Raw genomic sequence first — 23,311 nt, 5'->3', positions numbered from 1 at the left:
AACTAACAAAATTCTGGACTAAATGATGATGTACTTGGTTTCAGAGACTGAATAAAAATAATACCTAAAAGCTAAAAAAAGATTGATGCTTTGAGAATAAAATTAATGTTGCTTTTAAAAAATCTTCCTCTGCTTAGAAAAATTGCAAAATTTGGCATAACACAACATTATTACGTGGCAGCCTAATGATCACATGCATATAACCACCGATTATGTATAGAAAACAAAAGAGATCCATTTCGAGTTGTGCAATGGATACAAAAATTTTTACGTACAAAGATGGTAAGTCGACTTGATGCAGGCAATTGACATTTTGATAAAAATACCGGTATAAGAATGTGATGTGATGTGTACAGTAATTTTTTTTTTCAAACCTTAATTGTTATAGTTCATCATTAGTTCACAACATTTTCAATTTGTGGAACAAAATTGGACTTTGGTTTGTCTTATTTACTTTAAAAACAAAGTAAAATTATGAAAGAGATTATGACTTATGAGTGAGAGTAAGTAAGAAAAGTTGCAAAAGTTTAATGCCATAAGCATATATCATCTCTCAGACTTAATCCAATTCTTGGTAATGAGTAATGACTATATATATTACTGGCAATGCAATAACCACTTTATATCATATTTGCAATTATATTTATTTCCTTTATAACTTTATATATTCTTGTGTACTAATGCCTTGATGGTAGCTATAGCAAGACTGTTTTAGGTTTTGATTAAAATAGAGAGTACATGTATATACATATGCTGTAGTCAGGTTTCCTTTCCAATGTATTTTTACATTTTGTATGACTTTAATTTGTGATACAGTTTTCCATTTGCAAGGGTACCTTATTAAAAATATAATCTAATCATCATTTAACTCAAGAAATATCAGAGATGCTCATCATTTTAGCAAATAATGAGGAACATCTGCATGATATAATGCCATGTTTCAAAACTCAATTTGATAAACCTTTCACCAATTTTAAACCCATTAAACACAGAAAATGACTTAATCAGTAACTGCCTATAGTGAATATCTATTTTATCAGGAAATAATGAATGAAACGAGGGCAAAAAAGTAAAAGGATCGTATGCCCCCCTGTTTTCATCCCCTGTTGGATTCTCTCAAGGTAATTGCTATTTCCTTACATCCTCTGTCAGAGTAAAGTAGGAAGTGAAATTCACCAGAAACAAGACTTAAAATGAACTTAATAAAAGGCTTAAGCCTTGATTCACATCGTTTCGGTTTGAAATGATGCACATCGTATAAAGATAAAAGAGGTCCCTCTCTCTGAAAGAAAGAATCAACTCTTGCCTGTATGGCTGAGCATGTGTGTTATTTTTATCTCAAAGCCAGAGAAAAAAAAACCTGGGTATGAATATTTTCTGATACCAATGTTGAACTCTAAAAGCCTGATTCTTTAAATATAATCTGATAAACAAGCCCTGATCTGCCCTGTGTGATCATTTTACAGGTTATCAAGGTAATTCCTGTTTCAGGTGGTCCCTCTTTTCAAAATTAGTCTAATAACATTAATTAAGTCATTCTTTAGATGTTTACGAAATTATCATCTTTAAGAACATACCTTGAACACGAAAATTGTGGGCAGATTATCAAAATGAAAGAGATGCACTTTTAATATCTTGCAAAACATGCCAGGAAAGAAGAAAATCAGCACACATCATTTGATAATCAAAGATCAGCTCGCAAATTTTCCTGCTCTCAATAATTTTGTTTTCTATCAGGAAGAAAAAGACAAAGGCCTTTGAATGGCATTTACAGGTTTATTTTGAATTTTAAAAAAACATGAATAAAACAAGATAATTAAGTAGCACATGGAAACAACTTGCAAATTTCATGAGCCTTGATATGTAAAAACCAGGTTCTCAGGGAGTACTAAATATATCTAAGCAATGTGATGCTTCACCAATGAATGGCATTAAAGACAGGAAAAATCCTCTCCTTTCACCTACATCATTAATAACGCACATGGGTCGTAGGAAATAGAGCTGTAAACTTCTTGCTGATGATCAAATCACCATTACTTGACTATCCACTTACTCTCTCTCGTTCTGACAAGATATGTTTAAAGAAATTAATAAATATTTAAGCTATGTGTTTACAAATTCAGGCACATGTACTTAGCATTGATGGTAAAAGATCCATAAACTTTGCTTATAGTTTAATCAGCAAAAACACACAAGATAAGTAGAAGTTATATTACATTTTGGTGACCTACTATTTTTACATTCCTTCTAAATTTTGTTTCTTATAGTGATTTTTTGCTTTATTTTATGCATCCTAAGTGTAAACCTGAGGCCAGCCTCTACATCTAGCAACATACATATTGAAGCAACCAAAGCCAGCTTAAATTTGTATACATTTACAGTAAGCGTATGTGAGACCTTCCATGGGTCTCTGACAAAGGTAATTCATTGAAGATATGTTTGTTAAGAAACTTCAACAACTACTTGGTACTCCTACCTGATGTAACAAGAGAGCAAATTAAGTTCACATTGTTTTGAGATATACAGTTAACTTATTTTAATCTATATTTTTTTTTGGGTCTCAAATACACCAACCTATTTTATCTAGAGTGAGGAGCAAATTTAAATTACTACCAAAAAGAAAAAAAAAACTAATTAAAACATACACCAAAGGCAATAAGTGCTGTGTGCGATCAGACAAAAATCAAAGCAATCCCAGAGGCCCAGCTGTGATTGGGTTGACCCATCTACACTGTCAAAAGGTCAAAAGTTACAAAGGTCAATCTAGAAAAAAATTGAAAAAGAAAGAAGGAGAATGGTAATTACATTTACACTACACAAGCATTATACCAATAGAGCAACTCCTTTGAACAGTACAAGCTATAGGAAGAGCAATAAAATCATTAAATCATCCCTAATCTCTTCCCATATTGAGCATAAGAACAAATGGAGTGTTTTTATTCAGCATACCAGAGCTAATTAGATCGCAGGCTTGACATGAGAGTGCTATCTCCATCCCGGTGCTGCATCATTAATATTGCACCTAAGTTTCAGATATACTATCCATTCTCTGCTTAGACCAGGCATCTTTTCATCAAATTAATTAACATTTGCCATGAGCAACAATGACAAAAATGCTTCCACGTGCATGCAAAGTTTTCTGCTCCAAAATGCAGACCCAGTCATAGAGCAAACTAGTCAGTGGGAAAACTTGCCGAAATTGCAGACTTCTAGAAAACTAGCTGAAATTGCAGACTTCTTGGGATACTACTTTTTAAAAATGAATGGGAGCAAAATTACAAAATTTCTGATTCAGGAAAATGCACTTTATTGCAAATATAAAGATTATAAATCAGGGATGAGAATCCATACATCATTTCCTGTGGATCAAAATTCGACACCCCCTGCCTACTGGGATAAATTTATTAAATGGCTTTTGTGAATACACGCATCCACGTGCATGCATGATATTTTTTCCTCTCCCTGAATTATTACAAAATGATTAGATCACAGATATAGATGAATGAAAGAAGTAACTGTAAGGCCTTCGAGCTTATTACATAATGAGCATGTTCAGATTCAATGTTCAGTTGTTTGCACAGCAGGAGACAGAAACGATGGTTTTCCAAATATAAATCAAGATTTGAAATCCTAAAAAAAAAATATATATATGTATATATAGATAGATAGAAGGTGAATGAGATTTTAAATATGAAATTATACCAGACATGTGTGTGATGAAGAAGATACTGAGAACGATGAGAGATATTATGCAAAGCAATGAACACTGGTCTTGTTGTTAAGAGATTAAGAGGGGGAAAGGATGGGCCCTTCCATTAGACACAGTGCCCCCTGGGGGTATTGAGATAAACACCGGCCCTGATAAAAAGTTATATAAATAGGAGATAACTCTTGCTAGATAGGGGGGCAGATAAATCCCAAAGATGAACATGGTTTTTCTGGCAACAATCAAGGGTCAAAAACTGACAAGTGTGGATCTATGAAAATATTCCATAAAAAAAAATTGTTCCTCAAAAAATACAAAACAATATATAATAATGCTTAGAATATTTCTTTTATTATTTCTTATAGTATATATAGTTCCAGTTAAATGTGTGGGATTTTTTGCATTGTCCAAGCCACCGTGAGCGAGTGTCCAGAATAAACCACATAGCTCTGTCATGATGGTTTTTTGCAGTTTAAGTAGTTTTTCTCACGATTCATTAAAAACATAAATCTAAATTGACTTTCAAGCAAGATAAAAAAAAAAGAATCTTTTTATCTTAATTACTATAAATGAAATTCAGAATCAAAAACAAAATGTAATAAATCAAGTTTTTAAATAGACTTATACTGAACCAACTTTTTTCTGCAATGATTAATTCTCACACTCACCGATTCCTTTATTTACTTTTGTCAGAACAAAGCCAACCGTTTGAAAATGATTCAATAGCACATCTTGCAAAAAAGACAGAATGACTGATAAGAGTATTTTTCCATGGATCTCCAACAGATTAGCCTAAACACCCCAAACATAATTTGATAGATACCACTCAGAATTAGACAGTTTAACCTTTTAACCAAAATAAATAGAATGTTCATTCCGAGTGGACTTGATTAAGCAAACATCAAGGAAGAAAAAAATGTCTTTATTGATTTAATCTTTTGATCTGATTAAATTTCAACTTTATTAGCTAAACTGTTTGTGTTGGAAAAAACTTCTGCTACAAAATAATTTTGAAAAATTGAGAAAGAGGAATCCTCAGCGGTTTGTTTTAGGAGCATGAAATTCTAACATGAGTCAATCTACTTGTTACAATCAACAGAATGAAGTTTACATGGGTTGGTAATTGTAAATCTAATCCAACCCTACAGGAAAACAGTGGATCAATTACTTAAAAACATCATCTCAAGTGAGTTTTAATTTAAAGGCTGGTGACCCAACTCGAGAATAAAGTAGCACTAGATCAGAACGGAATTACAGCACGGCTTTCCGATCAACATTTAATGGTTGAAAATCTGAAAACTGCCAATATATTTGACACCGATTCAATCTATATCCAAGTATCCATTATTCTGATATTACTTTTTTATTTGACAATTTACACATTTCAAGTGGTAAACTAACAAAGATTCACTTAGATATTTTTAGACTTTAAATACTTATAAGTAGAAATATCAAACTGAAAACTCAAAATTGCTTGCTATACAATTTTCCAATAATAATTTCTTGAATTTGCTTTTTTTAAAACAAAAATATCCAATAATAGCTAGAATAATGATGTGCTTCAGCTGCAAAAAGAAATTATTTTTCTCCTCCAAGAGAGACTAATAAAAAAATATATTAGTAAACCAACCTGATAATCTCATGTTGTCTGTAGCAATCCTTCTCAACAAAAATCCTTGAAAATTCTTATCATTCTCTTCACACATTTGTCACTCTCTTAATGGAGATAACAAATAAAAAGGGTTAAAAAAGCAACTAGAGAATCTTTTAAAAGTAAATCGAGGGAAATTCATCAAAGTATTCCAAATAGGACATTTTTTCTTAATCGTTTTAAAATCACAAAATGAGGATGATGTTCAGTTTGATGCTGATCAGCTTCTGCACATTACTGCCATGTCTAATTCTGCAATCTCAGCTACAGTGTCCCGGTTCAACCTTGGGGAAGAGCCACTGGCCAATCAAATCAAATATTTCCCACTCCCGACATATATACCACTTTGTTCAGCAGTTATTTATTTGAGTAGGATTGGGTTACAACCAGACCTACTTCTTTAGGTAGAGGAAAACAATCAGAGATCTCAGACTTGTATTTTCTCCCTACAAATGCACATCTGTTCTATGTTGGAAAATACATTTTCACTCCCTCTGTCTTAAAAATCTTTCTAGTGGGATATTTTTCTTTTAAAAAACCCCTAACCTTAATATTTATATCTCTGGCTCTCTAGGATTGGAAGGAGAGATAAGGTTGTTGCCATGTCAGGCTTCTGATTGGCCCTCTCGGATTTACCAGTCTGGAAATGAGGCTTTACATGTGTTTTAGCTCTGATACTATCATAGTGATGCAACAATTCTCGCCATGAGCTAATTTACTTTAGATTATCATATTGTTCTGTGTAAAAAATACAACAACTTGTACTGGCAGCATAATAAATTTGAGGCCTAATTTTGGCAAAAAAAAAAATCTCCAGCAAAAAAGTTTACTAAAAATGTAGAAAAAGTGGGTAACCTGGGACTGCCAATCTGAAACAAATGAAATTAGAATCTAATAATAACAACATCTGCTGATTTCATGACATAATCCAGATATTGATACTGCATTGTTCTAAAAAAGTTATCTCCAAAAAATTAACTTAGAAATGAAGTCTGTACATATATACCTCCTTGAAGCAAAGAATCCATCTGTTTCAACAATATACCAATATGCATAATCTACTCATATTAAAGATTTCAAGATGTTACATAAAACTATGCTAAATATAAACAGTATCCCTTACTGTATTCATGTTTACAGAAACGCCTTTGTAGAAAGAAAAAAAAATCATAGCACCTTGCAAATGGATATTAAATTTGATTATTATACCTCAGAATATATCTCAACACTGCAAGATAATTTTTATTTTTTGGTCATAATTTTTAAAAGCAAATCTTTTCAGAAACTATTTACCAAATTTTAAGAGAAGCATCAATAATTGATCATACTCAAAAAATTGATTTCCCGTTAATGGGAGTCATACTCCGTCTTAAAATATTGACCTGAACAAGTTTTGAGCAGACACAAGTAGAAATAGATTAGCTTCATTAAACAGCAATAAATGCAACACACCAAAAAAAAAAAACAATGAAAGAGACAACAACACTGCTCAAGATCACCTGACAATTAAAGCTTACTGGTATTCTCCCAGCAGATCAAAGCGAATTGTGCTCAATAAATGGAGTCACGGTGCTGCCTTCAGTTACATGTCCCAATGCAATATGTCTGCATAATACCCAACACTGGAAATAATAAAGTCCCCACATTTCCTAATGCACTCAAAACTATCTGACATCGTTGTTCCCATGAGGGTATATCATGAAACTTTTATGACATACTATTGTCAAACATAATATATACACACAAAGGTTTCTGGTGTCATTAAAGTTAGTTTACATTTTTTTCTTCATTTCTTTCTTTTATATGCATGCAACATTAAAAAAGGACTATGATTTCACCTTTAATAATTAATTATCATTTTCAGGTAGCATTACTGATTGAATATCTGAAAATTAAAATGTTGTACGTACGACTTGCCAATAAAATTTCAAGTCAGTTATCTTTGATAAGTTTCGTTAATTCCACCTAGAGCCAAAAATATATCATAATACCTTCATATAATTATTTGGATAGCCTGCTCAGATTGTCATGTACAAGACTGACACCAATTTAATATCTTTTTTCATCATGCAGATGTCCAATGAACAAGAAATTAGAAATGGTGTGGTTCAATCTGTTCAATTATTGAAACTTAGTTATATGCCACCATTTGTTCATGTTGGAAGGCTACAACATCTCTCGAATGATACTTGAAAACAGAAATATATTAAATATTAAAGGCTTTTTATTTCAATGTGTGGTCACCATGCTAGTAAAACAAAAGTGAAAGAAATGTCTGCAAGAATTCTCATTGTCTGCTCATGCAGATAGCACTGACCAACAGATCCTTACCGGTGGTATCTCGCCCAACATCAGCATTCTGAGGGTCTCATAACTGCCCATATATCACCCGGGTCGACCCTGAACCCAGGACTCACCCAGCCTGGCGGTTATTATACTGTCTGAAAAAGAAAATAAACCTTCGCCACCAAAAGTACATCAAACAATATGCTAGGCATGTGGTTATCATCTTCCAAAGTGTAAAGGGTTTTTTTTATGATTTAATGAGTAAATGGCCGAAATAAACACATCTGCAGCCATTACTGTTCCACAGGCAACCCAGCTCTGCTATGGTTAAGTGTCAAAATGACACAGAAATCCATGTTCCAATCGCAAAACAGTTCTTAAACAGACACAGATCCCATAAATCCTAACAGACCTTTCTTTGTTCATTAAGCTCTTTTGGCAGGGCCTGAAGTTCACGGAAAGTGACATTTTATTGCTCAAAAAATAAGGTAATTTGTGCAAAATCTATTCAACTTATTTGATGCCACATATTCTTTCTCAAGATACTTGGCATTGCAATCTAAATCTTTACAGATAAATCTTGATCCTGTGTTCTAATTTAACGTCTGCTTCATTGCCTACATTTTCTATAAGCTTTAAGAAAAACAAGACCACGATTCTTGAAATGAAGTTTCTTTGATATATATGCCGATCGGCATTTTTTCATAAGTCTCTTTTTTCTTTTTCCTCGACAGAAGCTGTTTTTCTTTCTTTGAGAATCCTGCCAGTACATCTGTTTTTCTAACTTATGGACCACCCCATAATTAATTCTAACACCCATGCATCAGGAGAAATACATAGTTATTGTAAACCAGCGTAAAATTATGTTTTGGTTTGTTTTGCTGCCATGTCATCTACCAACTGATCAGAATTTTTCTCCTCTATCCATCCATCTTTGCTCAGAAAAATAAACTAGTTTTTCTTTTCCCTCTTCATCATGAGAAAGAGAGACAGCGTAGGGCTGGTGAAACAAAGAAAATATAGATCTATCGGTACATTATTTCTATCTCTGATTACATACATCAACACTTCGTAACTCAACAAAAACTCCAAAGCATTGTGTAAGAAGGAAAAAGGGATATTCAGAGATGATCAATTTGGTTAATGTTGTCGGTTCTGATTGGAAATCCTAAAAATACAGAGACACGTAATTTTTCTTTGCTCCATGGTAAATGAATTAACAGTTTTGCTACAAACATCTTTCAGTTCTACTCCAATTAATTCTTGAGTAAATGTCTAAGCATGGAGACAGCATCTTCCCTGGACTTACTGAGATAAACAGGCTGGCCCTTTAGAAATACTACAATAAGATCATCTGATCGCTGCTTGATATTTTTGTTGCTTTGGGGAAGAAATCCTTTTAATATGTACTTAATGAAATTGGAAGCCTCTGGCCTTAGACAATATGGCCTCGTGAAAATAAATAGTTATCAAAATGAGGCAGAGGAATAGCAGTGTTACATTCATCAAAATAGTCTTAAATTATGAAATTAATGATGACATGCAAGGTTCTCCTAAAAATCCCCAAGGATTAGCTAGACGAATAGCAACTGAGGAGAAGCAAAGTGAAATAAATCAATGGTCTTTTGAAATGTTCGTATAATCTTTTCCAAAGAAGTATGTGACTAAAACCTAACCAAACAAGATAAGCAGGAGGGCAATACTGAAGTCTAATTAGTGTTGGTTATTAGTCCTAATAATTGGATCTTAGGCACCATCTAATTGATTATTACTGCAATGGGTGATATAGAAATGCAGCAGAGGATTTATATTATTATGTTAGACTCATGTACTGGTAAACATGGTGAACAAAATGGCACCATGCAAATTGAATGGGAGTCGTGAAACTCTTTGTAAATAAGCTTCTTAAGTCTCAAACTTGTTTTTTACTTCTGGTAATCTCTTATGCTATTTAAAGCATATTCATAGCAAAAAAAAATTGAGCATCTTGAGAGCAAGCACAATAAATTAGCTTTTCATTTGAAATGAATAAAAAAAGGTACTAGTACCATATTTAATTCCCAGCTCCTCATCGATATCTGTACAGAGTAATTATATAGTTTTATCTTACATCCTCCTACTCCTAGTCTCTCCAGCATGACAGATCAAGCTGTCTTGTACTGCTGACCTGGGTCTAGACTGCATTCCATATAATCATTTACATCAAAATTGTCAAAAACACCCTACAAAGTCTTATAATAATATGCATTTTTTTTAAGAAATAAAAGACTAAGGCCTAATTTTAGTTTCTAAATTGCAAGCCATTCCATCAAACCGCTTTTTTCTCAAATCAACTTGACAAATAAAACTGTTTCCCAGTTCTATGCATTTCTGGCTACTTTCCCTTTTAAGCAATTATTGCTTTGCACTTTGGAGCAAAAACACATTGCCAACAAGTTGCTAAAATTACTTGTTTTCAAAGATTTTAGAAAGTTTGGGAACTTATTACAAACACATTAGATAAGATCTAAGTCAAGCAAAGGACTACTAAAGAACAAACTTGAAAGTTAATGTGGGAGCCATTACAAACGATACATCTGTTCCCACTTTCCTTTGTACATAATAAAAATTCTAACACAATTTTTTACTGTATCCTAATTACAGATACGTACAACTTCAATGGTCTGCCGTTACAAAATTTCTCAATATGTGCCAATATCTTTATTAATATGCTCATCAGAAACATCTGTTTGCATAAAAATGACAGTATCATTCACACATTTCATGATCCCATCATTTAGATTTCAGGGGTAAGATGACAGGAACCCTGTGAAAATTAGCATGCAGATGTTGCATCATTATCGCATAATGCCTTATCCCAGGAAGATAATAGCCAACAGGATGAATTATAGGCCCTTTGAGTAAGCTACAGGATATATGTCAAACATTTCTACCACCATGTCAGGGACAAGAATCTCCGCAGAGAATGAATCAACAGAATGAACTTGAGAAAGAAACGAATATTTTCCTTACCTGTTGAAAGCAATGAACAATGCAATGAGCATCCTCCATTCTAATTAATTTTCCAGATTCTTGTACAGAGTCATTAAGACCAGTAACAAATGACAGTCGGCTCATTAATTATTGAATTGCACGAGATACCCCAAGGTGATCAAAGTCAGTACACTAGTCTCAGTCTGAGAATACTACATACCTCTGTTTCAGAAGAGGAAAATGCAGAATTAGTGGCTGACAACTCATTATTGGAAAAATAATGTCACGCCTCTAGTTCCATCTCATTGTATTCAAAAAATGGTCTTCCAATATTTCAGAGAGCAGAGATCGAGAGCTTCAGCATTGATCAATTTTAAACTTTGCATATCTTTAAATGTTGATCTGAATGTGTATAACTATCGTTACAATTATGGATTTAATTATCCCTATAAGAAAATTTGCCTTGATTTTGGGAAGGTGGGGGTTGGGGGATGGGAGAGGCTGAAGTGGAGGGAGGTCAGTGCATAAATATATACTCTCCAAACAGCCTCTATCAATCTCAAAATGCATGTTATCGTCTTGACAACGATAAGTTTGTTAGGAATAAAGGATTCCTGGAATTTTTCTCAAGACTCCGTGACACAATTGTTTGTTGTTTGATAAACAAATGAGCTAGTAAATCTATGGAGTTGATTTTGAGATTTGAAAATCATGCCATCATACATATGGCTGCATTTGAAAGGATAAGAAAAAAATAACCATGAATCATAAGAAAATGCAAGGTGTTGAAGCATACAAAAATACTACAGCTATTGAGAAAAAGCAGCAGCCTAATTTCATAAAAAGAAGAGAACCTATCTGATTTTATTTTAAAACTGTTGTAAGTTTTGAGAAAGTATGTTTGTTTTGGTTTCTAAGTCTGGCATCTGAAGGAAACATTCAAATTCACTGCAAGCTTAAACAAACCGTAAATTTACCATCTTGCTGCAGTAAAACCTTCTGAATAGCAAAATGTTAGTGAACATCTGTATATCTTTGATAAAAGAAAATAAAAATATGGGAATTAACTTTTCTCAAAGTATATTAAATCATGTGAAAGGGTCAATCTTAAATAAGGAATAAGGAATCATTCTTTGAGTATTATGAGGTGATAATTTCGGTCGGGGCGTGATCAAATCCAATAAAGCCCGAAGGGCTTTATGATAGATTTGATCACGCCCCGACCGAAATTATCACCTCATAATATTCAAAGAATGATTCCTTATTACTTATATTTATATAATTTTAAGCCATCGTATGATTGAATATTTAAAATAAGCAAACCCTGCTGGCCCTTAATTTGGAGTCATTTGTATTATGGGTTATATAGAACAAAATCAATACCTAGTGTTATCACAGGCAAAGACACTGGAAAATGTAAATATACAAAATTAAATACTGCTACTGCCATAATATTTATTTGGAGAATGAAATGATACAGCAGTAGTTTATGTTTGTGGTCACGATTCAACCTTAAAATCTTAAAACATTTGTACATATATTCCTCATATTGATTACTTTCCATTTCAAGCATTTACAATTCTATGATCCAGAAGGGGAATTTCTATATTTGATTTTGTCAAAGAATCAAAGTCTATATGATATTATTTGTCAGTTGTCATATTGTTAAGATTTTTGTGCTATGAAAACTATGTTCCATAAATGGAAATTAAAAAAATGTTTGCAGGAACCAAAATTGATGCATGCTCAACCTTCATATTAAGAGACTATTCTCAACTAGGTGTGAACAACATATTCCTGGCATAAAACTTGATCATTTCAATACGCATAAAACAAAATGATATGACATTCAGAGGGTGCAGCCATTTTTAGACTATCAATCCCCTTGAGACAAAAAGCTCTGTATAGAGAAATAGGGGACTACATTTAGATTTTGAACTTAAAATATTGAGATTTTTCCTATACTAAATATTATATTTTATGGCTAAAACTAATTTTAAGGTAGATCTGATGGGTAATTTGTTGAGCATCCAGTCTCCTTAATTGCGTTGCATGCCTTTTCAAATGGATTGAGCCATAACTATAAGCAATAATGTACAGTGTAACATTGGGCTAAACTTAAAGTGCAAAAAGTGCGTTACAGTGTACTTATTTGCTAAGTTTCTGCAGATTTTCTCAATTTCTATTTTGCAATGATTTATTATAGGAATTTGATATTTGTTCTTCCTAACTAAAATAGAATACATGCTGTAATTAAAGGAAAAAATAAACCCATCATATTCGATGTGGGATTTCAATGTGACTGTTTCTGTCACAAAACCAGAATTCCTTGCAGTGCCAGTAAAATTAGTAAATAAATTTTCACAGTTTAAGCCTTGATTTTCCTATCTGCAGGGTAGGAATGGCAAAATCTCCCATGATGAGTAAAAAAGAAATTACTTTTTCTAAACCTTGTCAGTTTCACCGTTTTCTAGACAATTAAGATTGACGCTGCATGTTTTTGACACAATAAATAAGTTGCTTTCAGAAGAATTCAAACTTGGTTAACTTCACAGTTTCACCCATGGGAAGACAGTGTGAATCTCAAAGATTTACCAAAAAACCATAAAGATTGCTTGGATATGCCATGATGTTGATTCTCTCTCATCCCACTCAATTAGGCTTATTACACATCAAACACACGGCCAAAAAATTAGGAGGTCTTTATCTCAGCAAACAGATTTAATAAAATGATTTAATTACCAAGAGTTTAACATTCCGATTTTGCAGACCTGGTTTTTTTTTTTTTTTTTTTATATATAATTCGTATAAAAGAACTGTTTGATTATTGAGGTCAGCATTTCTAATTTATTTGCAAAGAAATTTGATAATTAATTTTATTCGCTGAGAATGCGGATACTTTTTCTAGACAAAATTTTTGATGTACATCCTTTTTACTTGTGAGAACACCATAAATATGCCAATGCCAACACTGAAATTGGAGAAGAAATTTTATGGAGAATGAAGAAATCACAATGATGCTGTTGCTGACTTTATGTTGCTCTGTCATGATACAAACATAATTATGGATGTTGCATCTACTGGTGCATTGCAAAAGATATGTAAAGATTTACCAGTAAGAAACATGAAAAGCACTTTCATTAAAAATTAATTATGCAAATAGATCTTTCTTAAGTAGTCATTTTAAATCCACTCTTAGCTACATCTCCATACTTTGATAAAGATTTAATTCAAAGAAAAAATATTGATTTGAAAATTGACTAGGATGAGAAGGTAAACCCATTCAAGAGACATGTGACCCAACCAAAAGACATGGGTGCACAACTCTTACTTGAGCTGAATGACCATATAAGTTCATATTGCCCAGACTCCAGGATATATGGCTAAGCTGTATCCAGTAATATGTATCCTGGAATATCAAGTCCATGCATGGCATGTCACCTTATGGATTGATGAATATTTTCAAGTCAGCTTATGTCAAAGACACAAAAAAGTATTACTTTCTTGGCTAAAGCCCCTGTCACACTGTTACGATTTATACTTCGATTGCCTACGAATTAATAAGACTTAAAAATAGCCATTATTAGCCAGGTCAGTCTTCCGATAATTCTACAGACAGTGTTTTTTCCTAATCTAATACGACTTGACTTCGATGTCTGCTCAACCATGTACAATGTTTGTGCAATAACAGGACAAGTTGTGTCGATTCATGTACGTAAGTAACGAACGCTGAGAGATCTTCCTATTAGCAGGTAAGATGGAAGACAATTTTTATACGATACTCTTACAAATGAGTACAAAATTGTACGATTGATACATGATATTACCATGAATAAATACGAGTTTTTACGATTATATATTTGGTGTGTTAAATTATAAAATGATTATTAAACAAATTAATTATTGCATTTTTGCATAAAATACTTACCTGGAATTGGCTGGAAATATTTTTTAATTTCAAACATAAGATGAATAATACAATCAGAGTAATATTCATGTAGATTATAAAAGATGTATGAAAACACGTACAGGTAGAAGTAAATTTGTGAGTTAAGTTTATACCAACAAAATAATATTTAATCTATTCCATGGATAAGATTATCAATGAAGAACAAATTTTTAGAATAAAAAAATTACAAGTATATGTAAAATGAAAGAAAATGTTCTGCAAATAAACTTACATAATTACTGAATGATGTACTTAGTAATAAAAAAAGAAAAAGAATACAAGTGCGAAACACTAACTAGTCTTGTATTTTCGTACTATTTGCATCAAATCCAACTACATTCCCATCCAAGAGGACACTTGGGGAAGACTTGAGAAACAATCATATGAACTCGTAGAATACTTGGAGTAGATCGTAGAATATTCGTAGCATCGTAAGTGCTACAAAGTTTCATGAGTTTCCTATGAATGTAGAAGATTTATTGCGACTATGTGCACGAGTGCAGTGCGAATGTCATGCGAAATTCTATGGATACTTAAAGAACGTACCGCGTTTGGCGATTTGCTAAGATGAAGGAAGAGGGCCTATGACTATATCTACAATGAACCCTGAACAAGTGCAATTATTGAATTCGTACAATATCGTAGCTCAAATTCATGACAGTGTGACAGGGGCTTTAACAATATAAACCCTTGACCTGAAAAGTATGAGAAAAAACCATCATGGATTTAAGAACATCACAAGTCAGCTTATGTGCAAGACACAAAAAAGTATTACTTTCTTGGCAACAATAACTCTTGACCCAAAAAGTTGGAGAAGAAACGTTTATCCTTGTATTACAAATCACCAGTTCCCTATGCCTGAGTCTCTTCAGATTGTCAATTGACATTTCCCATTACATTTTTGGCTTTTTCCAAACTGACAGAAAGGAAGATAAATGGTTCTGTATGGGAGATAAACTTGCGCATCAAAAGGTTCTGAACAAAGAGTGAAATAATTGCACACTTGGTTATATGTTCAGAAGCCATGGCTGAACACTACAAGTTCTGGCTACTTCCCACTTAGAGGCTTGGTGATGGATGGCCCTTATGTATATCAGATATAGGTACAGTACAACACAGCTGAAGTGGCTCTCTGAAAACCGTCTAACCGCTTCAAGGCTAAAAATATGGCTTTAAAAATGGCAGCAATAAATGAAACTCTTTCTTCTACAAATCTATCATTTACTTTGTTTCTCATTTTCATACATATATTAAGCTATATAATAAATGAATTACAACTAGATATTTTAAACATAGGTAATCATAGATTACTAAGCTCACCGAGACGGAGCATCACCCTTATGAGACATCACCTTCATAAGACCACCTTTATCATTTTATATGAAAATCATACTTTATGATCTTGGATATCTATGGATTCTGTTTTGACACAATATCGTATATCATCTGATAAATTTTTTTATGATAATCATATGTTCATATGTTAATCAATACAATGATATAAAATTAAATATTGCATCATGTCATATTTCTAATATAATATATATCATATAATAAATAAAATACCGTAATAAACAATAATGAGATTTGATATTGTAACATATGATATGACATTGTATTGTGTTATACCTTATTGAATTTGATCACATAATACGATATCATAAAAAATAATACAATATAGTATCATATTACAATATCATATTACATAATACATCATAACACTGAAACATGATATTATATTGTATAATATAGAATGATATTGTATTGAATGACACTGAAACATATTTGATACATTATATGATATTATACCATATAATACAATATAATTTGATTCCAACATTGTATCTTATCAAATGATACAATATTATGTGATATGGTAAAATATTATAAAATACATTATTATATTATACATATTGCATCATATGACACAATAAAATATATTACAATATCATATAATACAATTTCATGTGATATGATAATATATCATATAAACCAATATCATATCATACAATATCGTATGACACAATATTATATAATATTACAATATCATATAATACAATTTCATGTGATATAATTCTATATTACTGAAACCAATATCATATTATACAATATTGTATGATACAATATTATAGAATATACAATATTGTATCATAGGATACAATATAATATTTTGCAATATCTTATGTAATTGTATCATGTGATAAAATAATAAGTTAAAAATACAATATAATATTATACAATATTGTATCATAATATACAATACTATACATAACAATATCATGATACATAATCATATCATAAAATATCAAAACAATTGATACAATATCATATCGTATCGTATAACTCTTTATAATATAACACATGATATCATATTGTATCATATCAAACAATATTGTTTCATATTATACAATACTTTATCATAGGAATCGTTTTATATCATTTATCAACAAACACATCTATCTATCGAGCTGGTTTGAGTATGGTAGGAGATTTCTTTAGCATCCTTGATAATGGAGATCAGGCTCTGCTTCTGAAGCAACCTCTGCATTTAATTTATAATAAAGTTAAATCAACTATGCAAGCTATCATCTATAAAACATGTGACCTATTCCAAAAAACTAAACCTCATCCAGCATCCAAAACCTATGGCTCAGATTCAGCATTCAAGCCCATCAGGTGCATTTGTATCATAAGACGCATCATCCATGCAATTTTGGTGAAGTTCAGACCAGTAATAACTAAGATATCATCATCAGAGGGCACTAGCAATTAAAACTTAACCTGCTCCAGCATCCACAACCTATGGCTCAGATTCAGCATCCATGCCTGTCAGGTGCATCTGTATCATAAGACACACCATCCATTCAAGTTTGGTGTAGTTAGGACCAGTAATAACTAAGATTTATTTTTTAGCATCCTTGATAATGGAGATCAAGCTCTGCATCTGAAGCTACCTCTGCGATTCATTCATATTACAGTTAAATCAACTATGCAAGTTTGAAATAGTACTATCATCTATTAAACATGTGACCTGTTCCTAAAAACTTAACTTTATCCAGCATCCGAAACCAGACTATGCATTCAAGCCTGTCAGGTGCATCAGTATCATAAGACACACCATCCATGGAAGTCTGGTGAAGTAAGGACAAGTAATAACTAAGATATCATCATCAGAGGGCACCTGTTTCAAAAACTTTATCTAACCAGCTCTTAAAACCTTAACCTCCTCCAGCATCCGAAACCTATTGCTCAGATTCAGCATTCAAGCTTGTCAGGTGCATCAGTATCATAAGATGCACCATCCATACAAGTTTGGTGAAGTTAGGACCAGTAGTAACTAAGATATAATCATCAGAGGGCACCTGCAACAAAAACTTAACCAGCTCCAAAAACCTTAACCTCTTCCAGCATCCGAAACCTATTGCTCAGATTCAGCATTCAAGCTTGTCAGGTGCATCAGTATCATAAGACGCACCATCCATACAAGTTTGGTGAAGTTAGGACCAGTAGTAACTAAGATTAATCATCAGAGGGCACCTGCAACAAAAACTTTAACCAGCTCTAAAAACCTTAACCTCTTCCAGCATCCGAAACCTATTGCTCAGATTCAGCATTCAAGCTTGTCAGGTGCATCAGTATCATAAGACGCATCATCCATACAAGTTTGGTGAAGTTAGGACCAGTAGTAACTAAGATATTGCTATCAATGGGCACCCGCAACAAAAACTTTAACCTGCTCCAAAAACCTTAACCTCCTCCAGCATCCGAAACCTATATCTCAGATTCAGCACTCAAGCCTGTCTGGTGCATCAGTATCATAAGGCACACCATCCATGCAAGTTTAGTGAAGTACAGACCAGCAGTAACTAAGATACTGCTATCAAAGGGCACCTGCAACAAAAACTTTAACCTGGTCCAACAAACTTAACCTCCTCCAGCATCTGAAATTTAGGACCCAGATTCAGCATCCAAGTCTTTCAAGTCCATAAGTAGGTCCAGATGCATCATCCATGCAAGTTTGGTGAAGATAGGACAAGTAATAGCTTAGATACAGGACCTGCAACAAAAACTTTAACCAGGTCCGGACGCCGACGCCGACGCCGAGGGTATAGCATAAGCTCTCCTTGACTTCGTCTCGGTGAGCTAAAAAATGTGATTAATTTCGCTTGAAACAATAAAATATATTCATATACTCAGTATAACAAAAAGTTGCACAATGCATCAAATAAATCAAACATCAGCAACATGAGTTTAACTTAAGATAGGTTGCAGCCAAGACCTATAATGTTTATGTAACCAGAGCTATTTACAGACATGCAATATACATTAGACAGTATTGCAAGGACAAGACATTAAAAACTCAAACCAAATCATGACACTTTGGGGAGTAAATTCTTAATTTTAACAAACAGCAATAGAGAACATTATTCCTGATCTATTGCAACAGGTAGTGGTTGGCAAAAGGAACCAGTGGACATTATAGCAGCAGAATATGTCAATTTCCAATGATCAAGGTAAACTCATAAAAGGGCATATCCAGTAACATTAATGGCAGATCCATCAGTGTGAATCAGCAGAATCATAATGCCCCAAGCTGACTTCATCATGGAGTGCAATTAAGAGCTGCAAAAATGCAATTGGTTCCACAACAGGGAAGCCAAACAGAGTTATTGATGCATTCCATGGTGTGGTAGTGGTAAGCTGTTATTGTGCACACCTAATCTCCAGTCTCCTGGCTGCTACTAATTTACGGTGATTAAAGCCCTATCAGTTTGGGGATGGATGCTAATATGGAGCCATCTGCTTAATTCTGCATGATCTCCCCTGCCAGGTATTGCACAGCTGTATGTGCAGTATGGAAATGAGTTACATAACTGTCTTGTTATGTTATAAAGATGTGTATGCATTGAAATTGGTTAACAGTATATTCAGTTTTGCTCAAGGATATGCACTGTCTCTATGACACTGTGATATAAATACAATTGTATTACATGTACTATTTTGTACCGGGTATTTTTTGCAATTTCACGTTTTGCACTATTTTGTATTTTTGAAATAGTATGCAGGGCAATACTATAATTTGCCATGAACATGCAGCTCTGTAGCAATTTAAGTGAGAAAATTTTTCTTGCATAACCTTAAATTTGATCTGTATCTTATGAATATAGATTTCCTTTGATAAATGTAAGAGCATTTAGGATCTGTATCCATTTTTGAATGGCATTCTTTGCAGGAGTCAGCAATCTGTTGTCTATTGTGAGTCCCAGAGTGTCAGTGCAAATCTTGCTTCTCTCTAGATATTTTGTAAATTAAATAGGAAAACACTGGAACCAAACACAGCAATTTATTTTTCAATCACATCTAATCAAAAGCAAACAATAGATTGTCTCTAGGCTGACTTCCTTGACAATGACAGACAAATGAAGTAAATAATCCACAGCCACTGCACACAATTAGTTTAGGGAACACACAGATGCAATTTCATAAATGACCCCAGTACGTTAGGTACTTGCTAAGTTGAGCTTCGAAACTTTCACAAATTAAGTTCTTGTGTCAATCCATTTAAATTTAGAGAAAAAAATTGTGCCACATGTTCCAAAATTCAAATAATCAAAGGCTGACTGAATGTATAGGTCATCAGGGTTCTAAAGACAGTATAGTGACATCATCTATAACCAGTTTTCTTTAACTCTCATTCAAATGGGACAAAATTTAACCAGAAACTTCAGATGAAAAACAATTCACTTTTCCTACCTACTTATCTGACACAACCCTCCCCTCTGACTACCAGTAATACTGGTAGCCACATTATCAGCAATATACAAAAAAGGGGATGATACCATGGTTTTAGAAATTCAGGTTGAAATTCAAAATTCACTTACCAGTAATCTCTTTCTGATGAAAAGAGATTACTGTATTACTGATCAAAGACAATGCATTAGCTGCAAATTAATCAGAAATTTCTAGAATACCAATAAAAAAAAGATTGCTAATTTGTAAAATATGCCATTTGTACACTCAATGTTTGCATTTTCTACACATCCTGGCCAAATCAATTATTTTGAAAGATCAGTAGTAAATATTTTGGGAATAAAAACTGTGAAAAAAATTCATCCCAATGTTGATCCCATCTCCTCCTTTGTAATCCAGGAGCGTATATAAATTACGTCAACGTTTCACCGAAGATTGTCTGGATATCTTGAAAACTATCGTAGAAATGTCTGTTTTGCATGCAGGTGTAAATATTTCCAGACCTGAACTCTGTCATAAACGTGTTATTATCAAGAAATTGGGTGTTGATGGTATCAATTTACAAAATGCAAATAGGTTTCTTGTTGGTTTTTTCTTCCCCTCTTCTCAAGTCTACATGAAATTTACACATTAATCATAAAGGCTATGTTATTATATTACTCTATGAACACAAAAGTCTTGCAGAATGGGACCAACTTCAATAACTACAGAGGATTGATAAAAACTTGTTGAATAGATCAAACCAAAAAATTGGATTGAAACTTCAGCTCTGTAATGAACCAAACTCTCCCTTTATGACCATAAAATGGCAACATCAATTTCTAACAAAATTACTTTGCCTAGTCTAACTTACTTAAAAATTATAAATATTTATTACATATCTTTGCATCTTAAAAATTAAGAATAGGCATAATTAATACACATACAATATATACATAAAAATGTAATTTCTATTTTTGCAATGCATCAGTATGTTTGTCAGTTTCTCTCTCTCTGTCTCTTTCTCTCTCTCCCTGTCTCTGTCTGTCTGTCAGTCTCTCAAAATCCCCATTGCTAGCTTTTGAAATCTAGAGCAAACATTTCACAGGCAATACAACCAGGCTTATGGAGGTTGCCACTTATGGTCATAATGAAATCAATACCTTTCGTCAATTTACTATTTTGTGCAGCAATATTGCCTTCCTGCAAAGAAATCTGTCTGGTCGGAGAATAAATGTCTTTCTCAATTACCAGGATCTGAGACATCAAAATTTTCATCCTCATGGATAACAATCTCTTTTTCTCCTCTTTAGATATGTGGGGAATGATTGATGGTAAACTTTTGTTAAATGTCCCATCAAGAACATTCCCTTCAAGACTACATGACCCAAAAGTTGTAGGTGTCAGACAATTTAGTGAAAGATCTGGTCAAACCAATTGATATTTCATAATGACAAGGGTAAATACTAGAATACAAGTATGAGTCTAGGTTTTCTTTACAGCAGAAGACAGGCTGTTCAATGGCTTTAATGCATCAAGGGCTTTTATCTGTCTCCCAGTTATGTCTGACTTTGAGAAAAATGCTATTGGTTGGTCATCATTCAAAAATAAAGGACTAAGGATATAAAGATGCAGTATAATCCTTGATTAATTCAATTAGCTTTTACACTCTCCAACAGATCCTTTACAACAGTCCAATACCTAAATCTTTCAATGAAAAAAATAAACAATAATTTAATTACAAACTTTTTTTCAGAAAAAGCCATGATTGGTACTATGTACTCGTTTGATCTTTTGAATATGTTTAAGGTCACCGGCATGCATGGGTTTTTTAAAAAAGAAATTGTCTTTTAAAATAAACAAACAAACCCAAATATTCTATTTTCCATTTTGATTTTTACTTCTTGCGACTAAAATTCTGCAATTGGTAGAAATACAAAATGTTTCAGACATATTATGGATTAAACATTGAAATACGCATTGGGATTGTCTTTATTTTATAACTAACAAGAAAGATCATAATTAAAACAGTTATTCTTCATGTAACTTGAACGCTTACTGTACCGGTCTTTGTATTGATGTAAATTGATCAAAATCACTTTTAAAAAAAATTTTTCCTTTTAATTTTTTCGACTCCCAGATAGATTTTATATTTACAAGGTGACGTCAAACATAGAATTAACTTTGAGCAGCCTTAATGAAAACAAGAAATAACGTCCTTGTAGAAAATCAATCCATTTCTCAATGAATAACTTAAATGGTTGCTTATACATGTACTTGATATAAAAAACCCTCCTGTCTCTTTTGAAATTTTACTTAATTAAAGGGTGACTCTTGAGAGCAAAACTTATGATTTATTCAGCTTTCAATTTGTCAAAACCATATTTTTCATCTCTACAGATCTTAAGGAGCCACTCAAATACAATACAGATTTTAAACAAGAACATAACAGAGGAAAAATATGAATTATTAATATAAACTCTCTTCTAAGCCACGAACAACACACAAAATATGATGATAGATGATAAAATAAGGGGATGGATTATGGCAACAAAATTATCTAAAAATCAATTTTAAAACATTCATTACGTGTATATAAGCATTCTTCTTTAAATAATATGCATGCATCGATAATTGATTTCAAAATTGACAGCCAATATTATTTTGGGTTTTATTAATATCTATTTTTAATTAATTGAATTTGATTGAGACATGCATATAACAGTAAAACACATTCCCCGACTCTGCAGGTGGTACAAAAAAAAAAGAGAAGCTATTGAAATTTCCGTTAAATTGAGATTGGAATTTACAAAATTGTTCACAGATCCAGGCATACACAAGATAATGGAGCTAATTAAACACAAAAACATTCAAGAATCGCAACTAAAAAAACCTGCGTAATCCAAAGTGCTCATCAAGTTTGTTTTAACAGACAAACAGAAGCATGTAATGTTGTTTTCCCTTCCGCTTATTAATTTTGTCTACCTCCAAGCATAACACACTATTTTCAAAAATC

General features: G+C 32.8%; 1 protein-coding gene across 7 annotated transcripts in view; it reads right to left on the bottom strand.

Moving 5' to 3' along the window:
- LOC105331810 (alpha-mannosidase 2) overlaps positions 1 to 23,311 on the bottom strand; it is a 50,381-nt gene that overhangs the window by 8,978 nt on the left and 18,092 nt on the right. The window contains exons 1-2 of one of the 7 annotated variants that reach the window (XM_066086560.1): positions 10,837 to 10,919; positions 7,689 to 7,798 (exon numbers count right to left, since the gene is read on the bottom strand). The exons of 1 other annotated variant lie outside the window; for it this stretch is intronic. Coding sequence is in view for 1 of the 6 variants with exons in the window: in XM_066086559.1 (XP_065942631.1) it covers positions 5,337 to 5,412 (76 nt within the window). In the remaining 5 variants the exon portion in view is untranslated. 5 more of the 7 variants (XM_034470508.2, XM_034470509.2, XM_034470507.2 and 2 more) reach the window with 5 other exon arrangements.

This window comes from Magallana gigas, chromosome 6 (assembly GCF_963853765.1).
Source record: "Magallana gigas chromosome 6, xbMagGiga1.1, whole genome shotgun sequence".
Classification (NCBI taxonomy): domain Eukaryota; kingdom Metazoa; phylum Mollusca; class Bivalvia; order Ostreida; family Ostreidae; genus Magallana; species Magallana gigas.
Note: the sequence above shows the minus strand (reverse complement) of the source record. Positions and strands in the feature narration are given on the sequence as shown.